At 43.4% G+C, this 17232-nt stretch overlaps 3 protein-coding genes across 19 annotated transcripts in view; 2 read left to right on the forward strand and 1 right to left on the reverse strand.

The window, feature by feature from the left end:
* LOC117238483 (synaptotagmin-7) overlaps window positions 1-3744 on the forward strand; it is a 19037-nt gene extending 15293 nt beyond the window's left edge. For 8 of the 11 annotated variants that reach the window (XM_033503406.1, XM_033503407.1, XM_033503412.1 and 5 more), the window contains 7 exons: window positions 859-1162; window positions 1253-1393; window positions 1502-1649; window positions 1764-1873; window positions 1966-2134; window positions 2223-2435; window positions 2595-3744. In XM_033503406.1, the coding sequence (XP_033359297.1) occupies window positions 859-1162; window positions 1253-1393; window positions 1502-1649; window positions 1764-1873; window positions 1966-2134; window positions 2223-2435; window positions 2595-2695 (1186 nt within the window). In that variant the 3' untranslated portion in view covers window positions 2696-3744. The remainder of the gene's footprint in view (window positions 1-858; window positions 1163-1252; window positions 1394-1501; window positions 1650-1763; window positions 1874-1965; window positions 2135-2222; window positions 2436-2594) is intronic. The other 3 variants (XM_033503408.1, XM_033503410.1, XM_033503415.1) reach the window with 1 other exon arrangement.
* A 3624-nt stretch (window positions 3745-7368) lies between these two features.
* Window positions 7369-12904, reverse strand: LOC117238479 (axonemal 84 kDa protein-like). Of its 4 annotated transcripts, none has more exons than XM_033503394.1 (16): window positions 12552-12904; window positions 12209-12413; window positions 11748-12138; window positions 11450-11636; window positions 11220-11360; window positions 11081-11155; window positions 10789-11012; window positions 10492-10676; window positions 10073-10369; window positions 9841-10002; window positions 9539-9692; window positions 9126-9417; window positions 8925-9020; window positions 8559-8780; window positions 8367-8477; window positions 7369-8306 (listed from the first exon to the last, which is right to left on the reverse strand). In XM_033503394.1, exons 3-16 carry the CDS (start codon window positions 11906-11908, stop codon window positions 8166-8168), a joined length of 2448 nt encoding a protein of 815 aa, XP_033359285.1. In that variant the 5' UTR covers window positions 11909-12138; window positions 12209-12413; window positions 12552-12904; the 3' UTR covers window positions 7369-8165. The 4 variants fall into 4 exon arrangements, with proteins under 4 accessions (XP_033359285.1, XP_033359284.1, XP_033359286.1 ...); XM_033503393.1 differs by having other exon boundaries at window positions 12535-12904; XM_033503395.1 differs by lacking the exons at window positions 12209-12413; window positions 12552-12904 and having other exon boundaries at window positions 11725-11866.
* A 735-nt stretch (window positions 12905-13639) lies between these two features.
* Window positions 13640-17002, forward strand: LOC117238480 (putative fatty acyl-CoA reductase CG5065). Of its 4 annotated transcripts, none has more exons than XR_004494213.1 (10): window positions 13640-13937; window positions 14058-14279; window positions 14401-14649; window positions 14737-14882; window positions 14948-15057; window positions 15135-15327; window positions 15499-15747; window positions 15839-16018; window positions 16168-16345; window positions 16700-17002. XR_004494213.1 is itself a non-coding variant. In XM_033503398.1 (10 exons), exons 1-10 carry the CDS (start codon window positions 13932-13934, stop codon window positions 16678-16680), a joined length of 1449 nt encoding a protein of 482 aa, XP_033359289.1. In that variant the 5' UTR covers window positions 13640-13931; the 3' UTR covers window positions 16681-17002. The 4 variants fall into 4 exon arrangements, 3 of the variants coding, with proteins under 3 accessions (XP_033359289.1, XP_033359288.1, XP_033359290.1); XM_033503398.1 differs by having other exon boundaries at window positions 16168-16248; window positions 16668-17002; XM_033503397.1 differs by having other exon boundaries at window positions 16168-16248.
* The last annotated feature ends 230 nt before the right edge of the window (window positions 17003-17232 follow it).

Raw genomic sequence — 17232 nt, forward strand, 5'->3', positions numbered from 1 at the left:
CGTTAGCTTATTTCTCCTTTTTCCCTGATCTTAACATGCGCGATCTCCCAACAATTTTTGCACCGAATTCAACTGCAACAAACTCTGTTACTTTTCTATTCGTAGTATCCTTTCTCAACGCTCGACTCTCCCTGATTTTCCTTTTGAACGAATTTCAAGTGAAACTACCGATTCGGCGTTGTGCAGAGGAAAAGAAAAGAGGGGGAAAGAGAGAAAGAGAGAGAGAGGGAGAGAGAGAGAGAGAGAGAGATTTATAAAACAAGAAAATCAGGGCAAATTTGGCATTGCGCATCCCAATTAATCGAATCGCACGTGCTTTTATGCGTTTTCACGACTGTCGATCAAACTTGAATGTCTAGAGTTTAAAAGACTAGGTCTAGATTCTAGATGGTAGCCCGAATAGCTCGATACATCGAAGGACGAGCATAGACAGCCGTTGCACCATAGCTACGTATACATATACATACGTATGTGTAGGATAATACGTTAGATAGGTAGATAGAACATAGAACCCCTGACTATGAGTCGTCGTTCACCGTAGTTTGTAGTGTGATGATGGTCGCTTTTGACGACGCACAATCTAATCGCGACTGCTTTAGCTACGCCAAAATATGTAGTTGAAACTGTATGCGCTTTAGTTTTGATCCTTGTTAATAAATGCACGTGAAAGGAAATCGGGATGACGCGAGATTTTTGGCGGATGATGAAAGATGAACGAGATCGAAACGTGAACCACGGTAATGATAAGACAATTACGATGACGCAACGAGGACGAGAACGATAAAAATGAGCCAGGCGGGGTACGCGATCGGATGAAATGGTGCGATAGAGATTTGAAAAGAGGGTCGATTGCCGTAGGACAACCGATAGCCCGGCGAACAAACCAACAACATCGACAAGTGGAAGCGGAGCGGCGGGAACTAGCGGTTCGAGCGGTTTGACGACGAGCGGGGCAACCGCGGGAGCTAGCGGATCGGGGTCTGGCGTAGGAGCCGCGTCTGGTATCGGAAATGCGAACGCAGGAACGAGCGGCGCCGGGGCGAACGCGGTTTCCCTCGGCGGCACTAGTAGCGGGTCGGCCGCTGGAACGGCCGAACCTCGCACTCCCACCGCCGGAGTGCAAAACAAACAGCTGCAAAACGTCAAAGGAGATCATCCGTCGGTAGGTCGGATTTCTTCGTCGAATCTCTTTCTTCCGCCGATTTCGCGAGTCCAATCCGTATGTGTAGCTTTGAACACGTTTTCATTTCAGAAAGCGTTTCTGCAGAGCAGATCGATGTCTTTGGTGGACATGTACATCGATAATTCAGAACCCAGCGAGAATGTTGGTCAAATACACTTCAGCTTGGAATATGATTTTCAAAACACTACGCTTATCTTACGTATTATACAGGTCAGTGCTACGATACGCGAATCGTCGATATTCGGTCTACCTCCATCTACCTACCTATCGCGGCCAAAGCTATAAATGACAAATGTTACTCGGTACTTTGACTTTTAGGGTAAAGATTTGCCGGCAAAGGACTTATCCGGGACGTCCGATCCTTACGTCCGCGTAACCCTTCTGCCGGACAAGAAACACCGACTAGAGACGAAGATAAAGAGACGCACGCTAAATCCTCGATGGAACGAAACGTTTTATTTCGAAGGTAAGCATCGATCCGAGATGCGTTCCAGGCAAACTGCACCGCATGCACAGATGCACACTACGATTACACGTTTCAAAAAGGATTACGTCGCGTTATATTACGTTCTTTGCGTAGGTTTCCCGATTCAAAAATTACAAAGCAGAGTGTTGCATTTACACGTGTTCGACTATGATCGATTTTCCAGGGACGATTCTATCGGAGAAATGTTTCTTCCGCTATGTCAGGTAATTTTCATGATCAATCCGTGGTCTTCAGCGATGGTTCGATGGTTTGAGTGGTATCGAGTCGCGATTTAACGATGAACGATTCTCGGTAGGTTGACTTTTCGGACAAACCGTCATTTTGGAAAGCCCTGAAACCACCGGCGAAGGATAAGTGCGGCGAATTATTGTGTTCTTTGTGTTATCATCCGAGCAATTCCGTACTCACTTTGACGCTTTTGAAAGCGAGAAACTTGAAAGCAAAAGATATTAACGGAAAATCAGGTGAGCGATTCGATATTTTGAGATCGCGGTCAGGCTACGACGCTTAATTTTTTCTTTTCCCTTTTCTCCACTCTGCTCTTGCGTTTAGATCCATATGTAAAAGTATGGTTGCAATTCGGCGACAAGAGGATCGAAAAACGGAAGACACCCATATTTAAATGTACTCTGAATCCAGTATTCAACGAAGCATTTTCTTTTAATGTACCATGGGAAAAGATTCGAGAATGTTCGTTGGACGTAATGGTGATGGACTTCGATAACATCGGTCGAAACGAGTTGATCGGACGGATTCAACTTGCAGGTACAGTATTTTTCGATAATTCGCTCAATGCAAGCGCCACTATGTCACTGTCACTGTTACGGTCACAATCGTATCATCACCAGCGTTGCCGGTCTCTTTATGCATCTATGCGCGCGTAGAACTATCGGATAACGTTGTTGTTCGTTGGTAAAATTTCAGGAAAAAACGGCAGTGGAGCGAGCGAAACGAAACACTGGCAAGATATGATTACGAAGCCGCGGCAAACGATCGTACAATGGCATCGACTAAAGCCAGAGTAAAGGTTTGAACGTATCTGGTGCTACTTGTATACGTTACGAGCACATTGGAAATCGTCGATCAAACCTAGACCTGTAACATCGAGAGTATCTTCCGAATTCTCGAGCCCCTTTAACTTTGCCACTATTTCTTTTCTTTACCTTTCTCTTTTTTTCATTTTCCGCTGTCTCTTTGTTTCCTTCTTCTCTTATATATCCCCTTCCCGTTTTTTATTTTCCACTTCGCATAAAATCGATCAAAATCTACCGAGATCTTTGGTGCGATTTCGAGGTGCCTGTTGATTTCGATTCACGCACTTTTTGCAGTTGAGTATCGTGTCGAATCGAAAGTGACAGACATTCTGTCGGCTTACCCATACAAATATAGTTCACTACGTGGCGTTCCGTTTGGTTTCATGCGACGACGTTCTTCTGCATAGAAAAGTACGGAGGAGATCAACGGTGTACTAGCTTCTTTATTTTCCCTCGATTGCTCTATCGGTTGGCTGGAAATGGGAAAGAGAACGGAGGAAAGGTCGAGCGTCCATATCGAGCGAAAGATTCCCCTTTCCCCCAGGATACTTATGAGCAGAAACTGTTTCTGTACGTTGCGTTACGATCGAACCATTTTCTCCGGCGCAACGTCGATATTTCCTGTCGGTTAGTTCTTTGTCCTCCTTTTTCTTCATGCACGACAACGATTCACGACGAATATATATCCGTATTCAACTCCCTCGCGCGAACGATAACGAGCTCGTTCTCACGCGAGATCGTGTGCCGCGATGTTTGAACATACCGATATACGTTTCGAGCGAACGACGAGACGCCCGAAACAGCGACCGATCGATATTACTTTTGCGACTCTATTGACATTTAACATCGAACATTATTTTTATGAGTGTTTTGCACGAGTAAGTACGTACCGAGTACGTAATACCGTTGCTTCGAAATACGTTGATGCGATTCAGCGTCAACCTCGTCCCTGTTTCCCGTATATTCAACCCCGGTGTCTTTCGATTCTACCATCAGATATCAAAGCGTTACGACAAAGAAAAGAAATGTTTGCTCGTCTACCAATCTTCAAAAAATTTCCCTTTATTGCGCGATTTCTGTTTCATCCCTTTGCCTCGATTTCGTGATTTCTCATTTTCGCGTCGGCCGTTAAACTCAATAGATTAGCATCTTGTCCATCGTTGACCGAAGGTAGAACCAAACTCGGTCATCTTCTTTCTCCCTCTTAGGCGCGTTCCCACGATATCCTACGTTTCGACCGTTCCGATTATTTCGAAACCTCTATGTGTCAAAAACAAGGTCGCGCTCTTTTTCTTCCAATCTTTTCTTCTCCCTTCTCATTTCTGTTTCTTTTCCCTTCGTTATATCCGTTGGTTATTTGGTAGCGTGCAATTGCTCATCGCGTACGTGTACGAATGATCGAAACGGGGGAACACCGGAATATAATATTGAATTCTTATAAGTAGAAACCATAAAGCAGCGATATTTTTGACGGAATTTTTGTATCGACCTAGTCGGAAATCTTTTGAAAGCGATAAAAATTGTGATCGGTGTTACACCTTGAATTAATCTTAAGCGTTACATTCGATAGTTTGCTGTTGTTGACGATAACACGTAGAGATATCCCCGAGATAAAATTGGGACGACGATTTGCAGGTTTTGCATACATTATACATACATACATACGTATATTCGCATTCGAAAAGTGTGCGTGTACATGTGCGTTTGCATATACGTGGCGTATCTGTGTGCGCAACTGCGTTCATCTCGGTATATGTGTAGAGTCGAATGTGCAGTGCGTCGTAAAACGAAAGCAAAACACCGACAGTGGTAGTGAATATGTAGTTGTTGGCAAAGCGAGGGGCGTCGCGTAGCGTGTTTAGCGTAGTGCTTTTACGTTACAAGCGTAGATGCGATTTGCGGCTCGAAAACGTCGTACTCGATGTCGCGGCAAACACATGCTCCGAGCAGCGTGGTCGACGAATATTTTTACATTCAGTGGTTTTACAATCTAACGAATAGCTAGATAGTCGAGTGTGAATAAATACCGAGCTGCTTCTTAAACGAGCTACGTACCACGCCAGCGAGATCGAGCGACGATTTTGCACGCGACGCGGGTACATCCGATTCCTCTCTCGCCTACGTGTCAATCTCGTCTAATTTTACATCGATCTTGTTCGATCGCACGCACGCACGAACGTACGTAAGTATGTACGTACTTACGCATGCATGCACGTATACACGCGCGCACGCACTCATGCACGCAGGACCGCATACATATACACGAACGCATACACCTGCATATGAAGTAGGTCGAACATTTGCACGCATACGCATCGCACATGTGTGTACACCTAATTATCGAGTAGCACAAAAACCAGTTAGACTAACGTTTGTATATCGTAGCCTGTGTATTATACCGTTACGCAACCGTTGAAATGCAAAATGCAAAATGCAACACGAAACATTACGATTTCGCATAAACCTGTTAGAAAAAAGAAAAAAGAAAAAAAAAGGAAAGAGAGAAAAGGAAAAAAGTAAGAAAAGAGAGAAATGCGCTAAAACGACTCGTTCGACTCCTGTTCGACTCTTTCGAGTCGGAGTCCGAGCTAACGTTTGCACCAGAGGAGTGTCACATGCACCAGATCCATAGCGTTTAGTCGTTAAGCGAACGCGTTCGCAGCGCGTTTATAAATATTATACGTTCGTATGTCGCTCGATCGCGTTTGGTCGATCGTGATGGAACGCCTGTTGGCGCGATTACGCGCGCTCAGATAGAAAATTAGCCCCATAATCGGAGAAAAAGTGCCAAAAGTAAACGCGAACGACGGATCGAAGGTGTCTCCCAGCCCTCGAGCGTTTCTTCTCCCTATTTTATTTTCCGATTTTCTCGTTTGCTCCAACGCGCCGCGATCGTTCGGAATTTCGAGCGATCCCGGTCGATGGAGCTTTCGCGAAACTCGCGCGACAGCAACAACGATCGGCGGCCGGTGTCAGTGGAAACCGAGTTAGCCGAAGCAACGGACGGATTATCTCTACCGTATACTCTTCTCGCGTGGATGAAGATCATTCACGTGTGGCGCCAGAGATTCGTTGTTCGAGCGATCGATCGTTCATGTTTGGTATTTAATCTGTGTTTTCTCACGCAGATGGAACGCGCGCTAATTCTAAAACCTATTTTAGAGAGTCAAACGAATCGTCGACATACATTGCGTAGTGTATACAAACTAAGTACGCGTTAATTCGAACTGGATGCGAATTGGGCCTTATACCATGGATTACCTCAATCGTAAGCAGCTTGCGAGTCAAGTTCCAGTTTGCGATAACGATAGAACGAGCGTTAATAGGATTTTAGAGCGATCCCGCGCGAGAATGGCTCGCTACTCGATGTCGATCAGCGTAATCCAGTCGATACTTATTCAGGTTCGATCATAGTCGGTATTTTATCGCCTATCCGTATTACCTCTCTGTTCTCGACACGATTCACCCTGCTGTAACTCGCGCGAAGTGGCGAGTCGAGAAGTGCAAGTTGTTGGCCTCTGCGTCGGATCGAGAGCGAGCCGACACGCGGGACTCATTTGACACGGCGTACGACGCACCGCGTCAAACGATATTACTGTCTCGTTTTCTTCTTGGTCTTTCGTTCGATCGGTAACATCGTGAAAAGGGAAGGCAGGTCGCCTCCTCTAGTTGTTTTCTGATTCGCAAATTTATCGAAAGTTGAACTTTACGCATCGACCATTTCATCATCGACTACTACAAGTCTTTAATCTTGAGATTGATAAACGCTCATCGCGTAGTTCAGGCATAACTTGACGAAGAAACAACGTAGTCGGGTGGTCATAATGCAAGTACACCTACTTAAGGGAGAAGCATCGTCGAGCTTGTAAACAAAAAGTTTCGAACGAAGGTAAAAGAAGAAAAGAGGTAATGGAAAAAGTTATGCTGGAATAGCTGGCGAGCCGGATGCTGATGTGTTTGAGAATATAGAAAGGTTAATAAGCAAGTAGGGAACGTCGCAGACGCTAGATTCGCGATCGTCCGAATCGGAATGGAAAAGAAAAGTGGCAAAAAGAGATTATCGTGACAGCGTTATCGTTTGACATATTGCGCGCGACTATGAGTATACATATCGTACGCGTGCAAACGATACATAGGACGAACAGGGTTCCGTCGATCGGTGGAGGAAGAAGTAAGCGCAAACGAACTCAACGGAAGCAAAAGAGGAAAGAGAAGATAAGATGGGTGCGAAAGAGGACGACCGAACGAACAAACGGAGAAACGAACGGACGAAGGAAAGAACGAACGAACGAAGGAACAAAGGAACGAATGGATGAATGAACGGACGAATGAATGGACGAACGACTGAATGAACAGACGAACGAAGGGACGAACGAACGGACAAAGGAATGAATGAACGGACGAACACATGAATACATGAGCGGGCGAATGAACGAAGGGGCGAAAGAAATTTCTGCGATCGATCGTGTTCGGTTGTGTACCGAAGTGAAGACTGCTCGCCACGCGTGTCCGGCCCTCGCAGCGCGCAACACTATACATATATTTTTTAGCTTCCTATTGCGTATGCACGTAATGTTTGTTCTAAAAATCAAGAGAAGAATTAAACTGCAAGTTGGGAAGGTGTATCCATCTGTACAGGTGGGTGGGGTGGAAGGAAACATCGATTCGAAGAAATAAGTTGTATTTTTCGACAAAGACTAGAAAAAGACGGACGAAGGGAAAACGGAACGAACGAGCCCCGTTCGAAAAGTAATAGCGTTTTCGATTGACGATATCGATAGACAAACAAACAAACAAACAAACAAATAAACAAGCAAGCAAGCAAGCACATATACATACACACAAATACACAAACCGTTCGTTGTCGGAAACCTCGACTGACTAGGCCCACGTAGTCAGATCCGCAGTAAAGGACTCTGTCAGTCGTACAGATTTAACGCTTCCTTGTCATATCATTTCCTCGTCGTTGTGTATCGCCTGTTATACACTTTATCGATCTGATCCGTGCGCGCACGCACACTCAACCACCCACCCACCCACACACGCACACGCACACACATTTTGCTCCACATCTTGCCCTTCGTCCCGAGCATTCCAGCAACCGACTCGGTCGCACAATCTCTACCTTACATCATTCTGCTACCTCATTCTCTTTCATTCGACCCTCGACCCAACGACGAAGCGCATCGATTAACTCTTTATCGCTTAACTATAAGCTCGATATCGCTGTGTGTTTCCTTCGAGTCGAAATATCGTTTTACAAACTGATATATCGTTGACAAACTGATCGAACGGAGGCGTTTATTATTTCCTGAATATCGCTTGATGCTCGACATAACGTTGTATATCCGAATAAAGAGAATTTCGTTTGGGAAACGAACTCTCGTCATCCAATCTTATTGCCCTTCTTCCATTTTCGATGCACCGATAGCCAAGTGTCCTTATTTGCAGCTCGATCGAGTTAAGAGGACATGCTGATAACGTTGGTACGTTCGAGAAGTTGAGTAACCGTCGACGCTAATTTATACGACATCTGTTCCGTCAGTAGTCGAGTCTTGATCCCAGCGGTGTTTAACGCCAATTGATAAAGGTCGGCGTAAAACTAAAAAACAAAAGAAAAGAAAGAAGAAAAAGGAGAAGAAAAAGGATCGTTTTTCTTTACCTTGATGTCTTCGACGTCATCGAGTGGTAAGTCGGAGAATTCGGAACTGACCTCGGTACACCGTATGCGCATTGTCCGCGAAGATGTTACCAAGACCGTCAGGTTCGTACGCTAAATGGTAAAGTTCAGTAAAATAAGATTAAGTATATATTTTGAAAATAATTAACCGAAGGCTATTTGTTGGCGCGTTACCTGTTTTGCCACGCAACCGTGTACCTCTTTAAATTGCAAAACTATTTCTCGAAAGCTGCGAGACGCGTTCCATCGTGACCAAGAAAAAATATAGGAGGTAGACAATAGAGCCATGCACTCTCTCAAGTGTTTCTCAGCGATCGGGTGTTTGATCGAGAGTCCTTTTAAATAGCTGGCAGCGTCCCGTTCCGGAAAGAGGTCGCAACCAACTTGTTGCAATCGCTGCAAGTTGCGCTAGTTTACGCTTTACCGCTAGTACTCTTTGTAAACGACTCGAGCATCGCGAAATATGTACAATTTACACGACCGGACAAAAGCAGAGGAACAAAAGGGTAAAAAGTTGAAAGACGAATTACACGTAGTTACCTCGATCAAACATTCCAATTCGAAATATTCACCGATAATTTCCTTAATCGGTGTAGACGCGGCACCGGTAAGTGAGTTCAAACAAACTCGATCTTCCTACGAATGAAAAGGAAACCTAATTATTCGTCAAGAAATAAAAAATCTTTTTTGAATTCTGTATGAATACAGGATCCCAGGTTAAGAAAATGCTATAATACTCGCCCTGACAACGAACTCGGCTTGAATCGTGGCAGCTGTAATGCTGAGAACCACCCCGGCATGTTCTCGTCCGCTTTTTCCCATTTCCGGTTTCAATTCCCAACTTTGAAACGGAAGATTCGCGTATTTGTAGCCAGCTAATCCATGAATTCCTAATCTTCCGGTACGAAACGTGATCGTTTGTTTCTCTTCGTTGAATTTAACATCGTGTACGTGTTTCGTTGACCACATTTCTTTCTCTGGTAACCAATGGGCGACCACCGGTGGTTCGAACCAGAACACCGAATCGGGCAGCCTGTACAGGTGCAACAGCGATGCGAGCAGCAATCAACAGGAAATGAAGAGGGAAATTCAAATCAACAAAAAGGAAAGTAAAATTCGTAAAGAATAAGATTGACGTATTGATGTAAACCGACTTGAGTGTAAGCAAGACGAGCGCATCCATCGCTAGTTCCAGAGCTTTCATTTCAGCTTCGATGACTTCCGGCGTTCTCTCGGACTCCAGTGGTGCCTTAGGTGTCTCGTATGATCTAAGAAACGGTACGAATTTCGGCTCCTTCGGTAATTCAACTGTAACGAAAGTGCTTAATTGATAACTGGACCGGTTTCGGTGGTCGTTTCAATGACGCGATTCGTAATCGAGGTGTTTGCGAACGATAAACACATAATCAATAATGCGAATTATGGCCATCTGGAAGGTAACCCAAATGGTACTCACGAGTAGTTAAATAAGTCTCTTTTCCGAGATCTTTTGGTTGTGGCGGTTGGTAGAGGAGATCTACGCGAAATACTCCACCGAGGATCCTATATTTTCGCAAATTCACTTCTGTATTTTCGCATCGAGTAAAGAGTAACTTTCTGCTTTCCGACATTGCTTCCTCTGTGAAAAAAACATTTCCCGTGCGACACGATATGACATCGACCATTGGAAAATCGGACGACGATTTTACCTTCTCTCTGACCAAGTATCTCGTTCGGGGTCGGCAAATAGGGTAATAGCTCCGTTTTCGAAGGCAACACCGAGGCCAACGTGGATTCGAATTCCGACTGGTAATCTTTCGCCGAATGTGCTTTTTTCTCCTTTTTACCTCGTTTCCTTTTCTTATCCAGCCGCGGTGAAACCGGAGGATATTCCATTCTTTCCAGTATCGCTTTCTTTTCCTCTAGACGTAAACGTCGTCCTTCCGCTTGCTCCTCGCGTAATCGAACCTTTTCTTCGTACTCTCTTGTCGAGTATTCCAGAAGATCTATAAAATAAAACACAATGTAGATGTAGATGTAGAGGATGATGGAATTTGTTGAGGTAGTTGCGCCAAATTCCCGCTCACGAGCGAACGCATCGAAAACTGTGTAGAGAAGCATAACGTACCTAACGATGGATTCCACAGATCGAACAAATTTTCTGGTAGTTGGGGCATGCGATAGGAATGAGCTTCGATCGAGTAATGATCGTAAGCAAGCCAAAGACCTCTAATCGCCATACGATGGCAGTCCAAATCGCTCGGCATCTTAATCGTCAGTTTCATTTCTTCGAATTCTATTTCGATCGACTTTCTGCAATTTGAAACGCGTAACGATCAAACTCGATCAGTATATTATGTTAACGGTACTAGAAGAATGTAATAAAACATATCGGTAGATTGGCGCAGCAAGATCGAAAGGGTACCCGTGTGTGATTAACGACGATCGTTCTATATCCCCTCCTTGTCGTTTCAGTCCTATCGGCAACGGAATAGGAGCCCAAACGCAACACACTGCTTTGTTCGTCGCACGAACGTATCTGGTAGTTTTCATGTCTTCTCTGATCATGTTAGACTCGATGTTACGTAGCAATCGGTAGCACGCGAGATCTATCCACCGTTGAAGTTCCATTCGAAGCTTAGTAGCGATCTGTGGCGTTCGAAAATAAAAGTGACAATCGTTGGAAAAGAAGAGAGATTTCTTCGAGATCCACTCACCGATTCGCATTCGATCACGTATTCCTTCGAGTCGATCGTCGAGAAGCGAATAATCCGATCGATCTTGCTCAACAGCTGAAAGATAAAAGTTAATCATGAAAGTTATCGACCGATTGACCAAATTATTCTCTTTACTTACGTGTGTGATCACTCGACACTTATCCTCTATGGTATTCATACTCGGCTCTTTATCTGTCAACGGCCAGAGAAACAAAAATGTATTCATGTCGGACAACGAACCAGGATCTGGTAGACCATCGCAAGTCATGTACCGTGCCCACTAAAATACATCGATAGAAACGGGAAGAGAGAGAGAGAGAGAGACATCATGAAATGGTGGAAATGAGTGATTTTCAACCAAGTACCAACGTTCTCTTCTTGTTTCAGGTTCAATATGTTATTCGCGTACGCTGTCCAATGTCGAGAAAGTATGACGCGTGTCTGCTTCAGCTGTCTCTGCCGGATCGTCGCTTCTTCCGCTTCCATTTCTGTTCTTCGTTTCGTGTCGTATTGTTCCAAACGAATCTCCTCTTGCATGTCTTTTATCATAAGATCCCTGCGTGATATAGCAAAGGAAAAAAGAAGAGGAGGAAGAAGAAGGGAGAGACGATGACGATGAAGTAAAAAAGTACATATTTACGTACTTCGGTTCCTTCGTCCACGTTACCTGATATCCTCCATCCGACTAATTTTATCTACATCGAAGATTCCTGCTTTCACAGCGGACTCATCTGCTTTTTCTTCCGGCGAAGCTTGGTCTTCTTTCCTTTTTTTCTGATTTTTCAGGGACGTGTCTTTGGATCGCGCTATAATTGCGGCCGCTGCCATTTTCTAAATTAATCGAGATTGAATAGAATCGAGATTGTTCGGTTTCTTTCGGGAAACGGCCACGGCGTTTGCGGCTCAACGCGTTTACTAGATCGGCTGATTTGGAATTCGAAAGTTGGTCGAACCGCGTTACGTCGCTACACCGCAGACATCAACGCGAATCAAATGATCGTCGCTTATCTCGATTTACTTTACAGCGAAATAACCTGCCATTCGCGCCATCTTTCCACCTAGAACATCGAACGTTCAACAGTACCGAATTAGATTATCGCTAACTGAAATACTATGTTTCTTCCTTACCAAGGATAAGACGTGACGTGGTGCGTCGATGGATTTCGCTCGTTGTCTTCGCGCGATGCTTTCTCTTTCTACTTCATCCTCTTCATACTCCACGTACAACTTGGAGTCCGAGTCTGAATCGCGGTCATTTTCTTCGTCGAAGAAATCTTGTATGCTTTTCGTCGTTTGTCGGTTATTATTCGACGATGCTTTGCCCTTCGATCCCCTGCAAAATTCACCATTTCTCTTTTACTTCTTATCTTACTCTATTTCTCCCTCTCCTTTGCGTGTATCATACACAAGCTCGACATAGAGTCGAAATGGGTACTTTTTTGCCGAATCGATACCTGTCCGAGACGATCACCTGGTCCAAGTCGAAGCTCGAACGAGTCAACAACGACGTCGTTTCGCTTTGTCGGGGAAATGACGACATCGATGTATTCAAATGGATTAGCGAGAAACCTCCGTTTCTTGTCAAACGCCGTCATGAATGTCACGATCGACAGTAACACGTCTGACAACTGCCGACTGCCGTAACCAACTACCAACGATATATGTATATGCATATATATACATGTATATACATGTGTAGGGCGCATCCTATACTTTGCTCTACATATAGCAAAAGAAAAGTAAAACGTATAGAAAAGAGACATTGAATAAGCTGCTTTCGTATTAAGCGATTATTCGTGGGAAATAGACAGCAAACGTTTTGTATTCATGATTGAATTATCGGATATTTATAAACATTGGTATGGAAGCTCGTAAGAAAATGGATATGCAGCTGTCCTCACCGCATTAATTTCTGTAATAACGTTTAAGAATTTATCGTGCGAATACTTCTATCTTCGAACGTCGCGGGTATGTAGGGTGTTTTCTGTATTTCAACAAATCAAAATATCTCATAAAGGATTAGTTCCAATAAAAAAAAAAGTTTGAATAGAAGTTGTTTTGTTTGAAAAGGAGCATCATACTGCGCAAATTATTTTTTTGCAGGTCGAATAGTGGAAGAGATTTTGAAGTTCTTTATAATAAATATTAACTCATTTATGTCGAAAAACTATTAGTTTAGCAGATATTTTAACGTAATTTAACGTATGGAAGACAAAGTCAACGTAACCACAAGAATACCACTTTGCATCTTTCCTTGTTTTTCATACGTTAAAATTTCACTGAAATATAACAAACAAGAAACAAAAAAACGTTTACAACTAAAACTAAACTAAATGTATATTAAGAAAACGGATCTTTAATTCCTTAATACACGTTTCATGTGCTATCTTTATTTTAATAGCTACACACTCAAAACCACGGTCTCTAACTTCAATATTCAATTTATTTGAGTCATGACAATTCATCGTTGTTCGGTGTTTTCCGAATGCCGAACTTATAAATACAATTTAACAATGGACATATGCATATGCAAGGATTTGCCCTTTCAACCCGTATAAATTACAATGAAATCACTGTGAGGTCAATTTCAATGTCACCACTTCCTAAGGTTCCTGAGGTTTCACAATAGAATCGGTCAGTCAGTTGATCAGTCGATTGGTTCGCTGGTCAACTGATCGATTTGTAGAATCAAAATAAATGAGAAAGAAATAGAAACGAAGAAGAAGAAGAAGAAGAAGAAGGTGGTGCCGGTAAAAAAGCAAACTGAAGAGAAACTTGGGCAGAAATTTCAACGAGGAAGAAGCAAAGGGAACCGATTCAAGTAGCAGAGCGGAGGAAAATCACTGACACTATGCCTGTAAGTCTTTTTATCGAATAATCCCCCTTGTTTCAAGTGTCTAAATAAGTAAATAAATAACTATAATAAATAAATAAGAAGGAAAGGGTCATACGTTTCGGGGAAAACGATCGGTTTCAGACAGACGTCAATGCTAAGACCAGGTCGAAGGAACGTGCCTCGATTGCCGCGTTTTACGCTGGCCGGAATATTTTCGTGACTGGCGGCACTGGGTTTCTGGGAAAGGTGTTGATCGAGAAGCTGCTGAGATCCTGTCCCGATGTTGGAGAGATATTCATATTGATGCGACCAAAAGCCGGACTGTCGATCGACGATAGATTGAAGAAAATGCTCGAGTTGCCGGTTAGTAAGAAAACGAAACGAGTTGATGTTCGTATTTGATGCGTGCAGTAGTAAGTAATTATATACATATAATGAATATACATGCGTTCGTTGTCTCGACGAGTCTTTTTCGTGTTCGTAGCTGTTCGACAGACTGAGAAAAGAGAGGCCATCCAACTTGAAGAAGTTGATTCCGGTTCGCGGTGACACAAGCGTCGAGGGCTTGGGTTTAGGACCGGTGGAAAGACGAACGATCACCGAACGAGTTTCCGTGATTTTTCACGTAGCCGCGAACGTTCGATTCATCGAAGATCTAAGAAAGGATATATTCTCGAACGTTCGCTCGACCAGAGACGTTTGCATCCTTGCGGGAGCTATGAAAAACTTGGTGGCAAGTAGAAAACATTCTCTTTTTTATCTTAATTTAGGAAATTGTAAGAGCAACCAGCATTCTTAAAATCACTTTCGGTTGCATCAGGCATTAGTGCACGTTAGCACCGCATACGCGCATGTTGACAAGCCGGTAATCGACGAAGTTGTATATCCCGCTTTAACAGACTGGAGAAGCGCTATACGAATGATAGAATCCCTAGATGAACAGACGGTGCAAATATTTACTTCCAAGTGAGTATTTTTCTTCCGTCTTTCTATCGGGATTACATCAACAAGTGAAAATCGTTGGAGCGCAGGTACTTGGGTTCGATGCCAAACACGTACACGTTCACCAAGCGACTGGCAGAACAGGTGATAAGCGATTACTCGAAAGATTTGCCTAGTGTAATTTTTCGACCGTCGATAGGTACGTAGCGAGGTTCGTCTCATAATAAATAATAAATAATAAGTGGTAAATAATAATGCGCTCGGAAATAAAAACAGTGATATCGACGATCGAGGATCCTGTGCCTGGCTGGCTGGACAACTTCAACGGACCCGTGGGTATGATGGTCGGTGGTGGAAAGGGAATATTGCGAGTAGTTCGTTTAGAACCGAACGTAGCCGCCGATTTTCTTCCTATTGATTTAGCCATTAAAGTTATGTTGACAGCCGCGTGGAAACGAGGATTAGAAACGTATGAGAGCTAAATCGTAATTCGATCGATCGCAGTTGCGCTAACGTACACCCTTATATATATACATAAGTCTAAGCTGTCGCGTTAAATTTTGGTAGTAACATTTAGTACTTAGTACAGCTGGTAGTACCAAGTACTAACATTTACTTGAAAACGCTCACGTGCATCCAGGATAACCAAGGATCCGAGCGTTTACGTCTATAACGGCAGCTCCCATCAGATCCATCGCATCACTAGCAAAGAATTGGTCACAATGGGATTGAGGCTAAACGAAGAAACGCCGCTCGAAGGAATCATCTGGTACCCCCGAACCATTTTAACGTCGAATCGTCTTCTTCATTACGTTCTGACATTGTTGACCCACGTGCTGCCAGCCTTGATCATCGACGAAACTCTTAATGCGATGGGTCGTCGACGGATGTAAGCACGTCTATATACTTGCTCTGTTCAGTTTTTCCTTTTTTCCATTTGATCTTATCAATCTTTTCGACGTCTTTTTCACTTCGATTAGGCTAATGAAAATTCACAAGACGATTTACTCCAGCATCACGCAATTGAGTATCTTTTTACACAACGAGTGGTGTTTTCACAACTCCAACATGTTGAATATTTTAACGACACAAGTGCCACCGGCAGAGCGAGAAATCTTCGGCTACGATTATCATCATTTCAACGTGGAACAATACTTTAAGTAAGCGTTAACGCTTTAAGTAACGAGTGGTACGCAAAAATAGTTTTCAATCAATATCGAATAGTTTTGCTTATCTGTGTTGTTGAGCACTATCAGGTATTCTTTTCTAATACATCTCTAATTTACTAATTTACGTTTCATTTTATTAGGAATTGTTTGATCGGAGCGAAACGTTATCTCTTAAAGGAGGATTTGACACGATTAAAACAGGCGAAACGATATTACGACAGGTAACGTTTATGATCGAGAAGACGCGTTAGGTGACTGCCCCGTTTGCCATCGTCTCACCAGCTATCGTATTACTGACGTCTTCCTCTACCTACATACGTATCTACACGTTCCTAAGGTTCGTTTGATCAATCGCGTGTCGATTTCACGTTTCCATCGATACTTACTACTACAAGCAGACGCGATGGTGGCGCCACAACGCGCAACTTTTGATCGCTTTCGTGAAACGAGAAATGGAAAACGGAAAGCAGGTTGCGGATTGCAGGTTGCGGATTGCAGATTGCGGGAAACGGAAAACCCCGTTCAGATAACGTAACCATATCGTCGCGTCAGATTAAATCCCCTCCCCTGCCCTCGCGTGTTCATACATTATGCTAATTTTGCTATTTGCTTGACTAATCTTCGACACTATTCTCTACAGGAAGTTATTTTGAACAATCGGATATTTTTTAGGATGAAGTGGTTCGATAGAATATTCAGCGCTTGGTTAATCGTGATGGCAATATGGATATTTTGCAAAGTCGGAATATTTTCGTACTTCCTTGAATCGATTCACTCTATCGTCTAACCAAGTGTCTGTGGCGAACATGTAATTGTTTCCTCGTAAATTGCAACGAACCTCGTACGATGATGCGATTGACGAAAAGGTGGGATGGAATAAGAAGAAGGAAAAAAGATGTATCGCGATATCGCCGCTTGTATCAACGAAATCAACGACAACGTTCTTGCATGAAATAAAGTAGATTTAGAAAAATATTCCTCTACGATGTTTCTTTCTTTTATAAATAATATATTTCGTTTGACTGACAATGAGTTTCGAACGAGCAGGACGCTGCGATTCTCGCTAAAAGGCGATAAACTTCGGACGTAGGAAATCCGATTACGCGCAAAGCCCGTAAAAAGGCCAATCGCATGCATAATGTAACGAGAATCTCCCCAGTTGTTTTAATTGTCTGGAAACCGCAGTCGTCTCAGGTCCCGCTGCC

The sequence above is a fragment of the Bombus vosnesenskii genome, unplaced genomic scaffold, assembly GCF_011952255.1.
Source record: "Bombus vosnesenskii isolate JDL3184/JDL3185 unplaced genomic scaffold, Bvos_JDL3184-5_v1.1 scf7180000013512, whole genome shotgun sequence".
Lineage (NCBI taxonomy): Eukaryota > Metazoa > Arthropoda > Insecta > Hymenoptera > Apidae > Bombus > Bombus vosnesenskii.

Bases quoted from the DNA above. Each gene is read 5' to 3' on its own strand.
- LOC117238479 (XM_033503394.1), bottom strand. From the start codon at position 11,908: ATGGCAGCGGCCGCAATTATAGCGCGATCCAAAGACACGTCCCTGAAA. The intron at 11,013-11,080 runs GTGAGTGGATCT...CGAACGCCACAG, and splicing joins ACGTGATCGAATGCGAATCG to ATCGCTACTAAGCTTCGAAT. The intron at 9,693-9,840 runs GTGAGTACCATT...CTTTCGTTACAG, and splicing joins AGAGACTTATTTAACTACTC to TTGAATTACCGAAGGAGCCG.
- LOC117238480 (XM_033503397.1), top strand. The intron at 14,883-14,947 runs GTGAGTATTTTT...GTTGGAGCGCAG, and splicing joins GTGCAAATATTTACTTCCAA to GTACTTGGGTTCGATGCCAA. The intron at 16,249-16,699 runs GTAACGTTTATG...GATATTTTTTAG, and splicing joins GCGAAACGATATTACGACAG to GATGAAGTGGTTCGATAGAA.